The sequence below is a fragment of the Myzus persicae genome, unplaced genomic scaffold (assembly GCF_001856785.1).
Source record: "Myzus persicae strain clone G006 unplaced genomic scaffold, MPER_G0061.0, whole genome shotgun sequence".
In the NCBI taxonomy this organism is placed as follows: domain Eukaryota; kingdom Metazoa; phylum Arthropoda; class Insecta; order Hemiptera; family Aphididae; genus Myzus; species Myzus persicae.
In genome coordinates this window covers 646-5,500 of record NW_019101592.1, presented here as the reverse complement: position 1 = coordinate 5,500, position 4,855 = coordinate 646, and the positions used below count along the sequence as shown (strand labels likewise).

General features: G+C 33.6%; 1 protein-coding gene across 1 annotated transcript; it reads right to left on the bottom strand.

Annotated features, from left to right (window-relative positions):
* Positions 1-2,006: 2,006 nt before the first annotated feature.
* On the bottom strand, positions 2,007-4,649 carry LOC111029809. Its single transcript, XM_022308991.1, has one exon. The coding sequence runs from the start codon at positions 4,647-4,649 to the stop codon at positions 2,007-2,009; it is 2,643 nt and encodes an 880-aa protein (XP_022164683.1).
* Positions 4,650-4,855: the final 206 nt, after the last annotated feature.

The window sequence follows — 4,855 nt, the reverse complement described above, 5'->3', positions numbered from 1 at the left end:
TAAAGTTTTCTTTTAATAAATTATCAATTGTATTTATTTTGACTAACATTTTAGTTGTCATATTAATGTATAACACTACATAATGAAACAGTAAATACCTAGGTAGGTAATGATGATCTTTAATTTTTTAATGTTTTATTTTGTTTTTATACAATAGTTAGGCTCATAAACTGATCTTACACAACATAACACTATATGACGTTATAATTATAGTTTTTTGAATTGTTTATCTGATTGTTAATAATATTTAGTGGCTTGAGGGTAAGAGACTGTTCAGATGATGTCAGCGCACTATTTGTTTTATCCCTCTGGCCCACGCACAAGGCACAACATATTATACAAAACACATTTACACAGAATTGTTTTTTCTATGTTTTAAAGTAATTTTAGAGTAAAATCACCCATAATAAAAAAGATAAAGAATAATATTTTTGAGGGAATGACATAACGATATTAAATTTTATTGCTATTTGATTTTGCATTCGACTTTCAAAATAAACAAAAAAATGTTGTAAATTTAAATTATGTTTTAATTGTTTTGAGACAATATTTAGACAAATCCATATGTCATTCCCTCAAAATTATTATTCTCTATCTTTTTTTGTAATGTGTGTTTTTATTCTAAGATTACTTAAAAACATAGAAAAAACGATTTTGTGTAAATGTGTTTTGTTTATGTTGCGAGTGGGAAAGAGAGAGAAAACAAATAGTGTGCTGACATCCTCTTAATGCATTTCTTGTTTGAAATTAGTGTAAAATTATTTGTCATTGATTTGTATCTAAAAAGTTAGTTGGTACCTACTATTATTATGTACCTAAGTATAATTTTAGGTAATATTTATACTAGGTATAACTAGGATTTATTTTTATTTTGTTTTACATTTTGAAATAAAAAAATTGTCTTACTTATTCTATTATATGTAGGTAGGTACCTATTATCCAACTAAATATTCAAACATACTATATAGTATATATATGCATCTAGTATTATAATCTTTCATGAAGTATAACATAGGGAAATATTATTAAATCTACTTACATTAGGACAATTGGGTGTAAGCCCATTAGGACATCAGGTATATCGTATATATAATACCTTAATGTACCTACTACATAATATTAAATATTAAAATCGTGAAAGTTATACCCATTGCAATAAACCTAGGTGCATATAGTACATTTACCTATCCCAATAATATTATTTTAAACATAATTTTTAAACATTTGTTTAAAACTTAATATCTATCATAAATTCTATCAATTTTAACTATTTATATTTCTGTATTCATACTATAATTATATACCTACTTGGACACAAATTATTAAATTATTATTAAAAAATTGAATTAAAAATTATTATTTAAATCTTTGTATAATAACAATATATCCTACGGTTTTATGGGAACTACCCTCTGAACTACCTACTGCTTTAATTTTTATTAGATTTTGTAAGATGGATTTTGAAAAAAAATCTCATCTAAGTGCTCGATCAAAACGAAGGCGAATTCAAGAAGAATTAGAAAGGGATAATTATATTGTTATGGGTGATTCAAATTATGATCCAACTACAATAAATAGCAATTTTTCTTTTCAAACCAACAATCAATCAGGCTTTCAACCACTAAATGCAACAATTGACAAATCTTCTACCAATCAGAATCCTCAAGAATTAGTAAGAAATCAAGATGTTTTTGAGTTTTTAAATGAAAAATCAAGTGTAATATTTACTTCATCTTCGTCTGAATCTGAACAAGATGAAGATTATTTAATAAATGAAACGTACGATCAAACTTTTCTTTTCCGTACATTAATTGCTAAGTGGGCTGTTGATTTTAATATTCCACAAAATGCATTAAATAAACTATTAGTTGTATTAAAACAACATAAATGTTTTAAGGATTTACCAAAAGATTCAAGGACTATTTTGCAATCAAAAACTGTTGATCCTTATAATTTTGATACTGTTGAACCTGGAACATATTACCACTTTGGTATATTGAATGGTATTAAAAGCAATTTTCCAGAATGTTTGAAAGATAATAATTTTCGCAGTCTGCTAAGAGATATAATGTTCTGATGGCCATAAAAGGTGCGGATGATGTCCCATAAGTAACTGTGTTTAAACGATATGCTTCCAAAGGATCGTTTGGGGTTTCCCGCCAAAGAATTTGTTGATATGACTTACAGTTTTCACTAACCTTGATTTGCCTGTACATTTTTTCGATATCAGCGGTAAGAACTACCTGATGTATTCGGAATCTCATTAAAATTCTACGGAGGTCATCTTGAATAGTTGGGCCAACCATTAAGGTTTCATTGAGTGATATGTTGGTGGAAGTTTTTGCAGAAGCGTCAAAAACAACTCGAATTTTTGTGGTAGAGCTCTCATTTCGGATGATTGGGTGATGTGGTAAGAATACTTGTGGATGTTCTGTTGACTGGATATTCGTCTTAGTCGACAGGGTCATGTGACCAAGATTTTGATATTCACGCATAAACCTGACATATTCTAGCTTAAGCTCTGGATTTTCATTTAATTTACGTTCCATCTGATGAAATCTCTTCGTTGCCATGGAACGTGATTCACCCAATAATTGCTGCATGTTGTTACGGAATGGTAGTTTTAACGTAAATCTACCATCGGCTTCTCTTGAACACGTCTTCAAAAAATGGGTTTCACATTTACATTCTTCAATACTGTATTTTCTTCGTTCCTGTGGTTCGACGACTTCTTCGAGCTCCCAAAACTTCTGTACTTCGTTCTGAATTGAATTATCGCTACTCACCATTGTTGTCATACAAGAAGTTTGAGGATTACTTTGGTCACTCTGTACCCGTCCTGATAGAACCCAGCCGAATACAGTTTTTTGCCAAATTGCGCGAGTGCCTGCTGGTTTTATTTGACCAATACATAATAGCTCATAGAATATTTCGGAGCCAAGTATTATATCAATTTTTTTTGTAGAACTAAAGTCTGGATCAGCACATTCACCAAGATTAATTGTGTTCATGACTTCGTTTGTTGGTTGTACTGACTGCAAGGTGTTCGCGATATTCTGTAATACCAAAAATCTTAAATCTGTTGAATATGCGTTAATTCTCGAGTTTACAGTAGCACTGACTTGTTCAATTGCTTTACATGACATACCTGATACTCCAATTACCGTTGTAGTTGTCTCAGTTATTGGATAACCTAGTTTTATTGCCAGTCTGGCGGTCATAAGATTCACTTGGGAACCAGAATCCAATAAAACTCTTGCCATAATTCCCTTACCACGCACATCGGTAATGATAACTAAAGCCGTTGATAACATTGTTACTTCACCGAGGGGTTTTCTCCTTTCTATTATTTGTGCCTTTAACGCTACTTGGCCGTCTTCGCTATCCACTATGCTTTCCTGGATATCAGAACTATTTCCAGTTTCTTCGTCAATTAATACACTGTTCGCAAATGCTTCTTCTCTTTCCTCGTCTTCAAGATGTAGTTTGCTGTTGTGTCGTTTGTTACATTTTTGACAACCCGCACTACGACAAGCTGATGCTCGATGACCACCACGTAAACAGTTAACACAAACGTTTACTGTTCTGGCAAATTTTACTCTCTCTGGCGTTCTTAAAGCTAAAAATTTTGGACATTGATAAAGGGCGTGTACTAATTTGCACATGGGACATTTTGACTCTGAAGTAATGGACCTTTGTTGAACCGTGGTGAATGACCGTCGCACTGGTATTGATGGGTTTTGACACATGTTTTGCCTCTGTCCCTTGGAAACTTCAATTGCTGCGAGCGTTTGACACCGATGATTTAAAAACGTAGTGAACTCGTTCCACGTTGGTACACTTGTGTCTTTTCGTGAAGTTTCCCATTCCATGAGAGATTTATCATCGAGTTTGGAAGATGCTATGTGTACTAATAGCGTACTCCATTCATCTACTGGTTCTCCGATAGCCTTTAAAGCCCCCAGGTGTCGACTAAAGGTGTCGAAGAAACTTCTCGTTTCAGAGGCTGATTCCTTTTCTAACTTGTTTACTGCAAATAATTTGGAAATAAGTACTATAAGTCGCTTATTTTCAAATCGCTCTTGAATTAAGTTCCATGCAACTAAATAATTCCCCTCCGTTACCTCCAAACTTTCGATTAGCTGCGCCGCTAGCCCTTTCAAAGATAACCGGAGATATTGAAATTTTTCTACTGCAGGTATTCGAGCGTTGTGAATCATGGTACTGAAAGTATCCCGATAACACTGCCAGTTTTCATATTCTCCGTCAAATTCAGGAAGGTTGATTCTCGGCAACTTAAGATGAGCTTCCACACCCTGTCGATGACTTCGATTAAATGATTGATCAGGGGATTCTATTTCTTGTGATGATAACTCAGTCACCGCCGCCGCTTGTATGGAAAAATATTCATTTTCAAATTTGATGCGTTCTTCTTGCTGTAATTCAGACTCATCCAAACCTTCGATCTCAGTTTGAATAATGTCGAATTCGTCAAACAATGATTCCAGTTTGTCTAGCCGTAATTTCAATTCAGTGTAGTTGCGCCTTGCATTCCTTTGGAATGTGTCGAAGAATGATCCGAATCGAGTTAGTTTACCTTTTGCTACACCGCGTTTCCTAATACATTCAGCCAACTCTGAAGGCGCCATAGTAGTTTTAACTATACGGTACCACCGATGATAGATAGTTGAAATTAAATAAGATTAGAAAAATAGCTTTCTAACCACGCTCTGCTACCAATGTTGCACTCGGGCTTATTACGATGAACGGAGAGAATGATAAATGTAAATGTATTTTGTGAGATCACCTCCGACGCCTGATATGTTTGGTATAGGCCACTTAACGTGCACTGCCT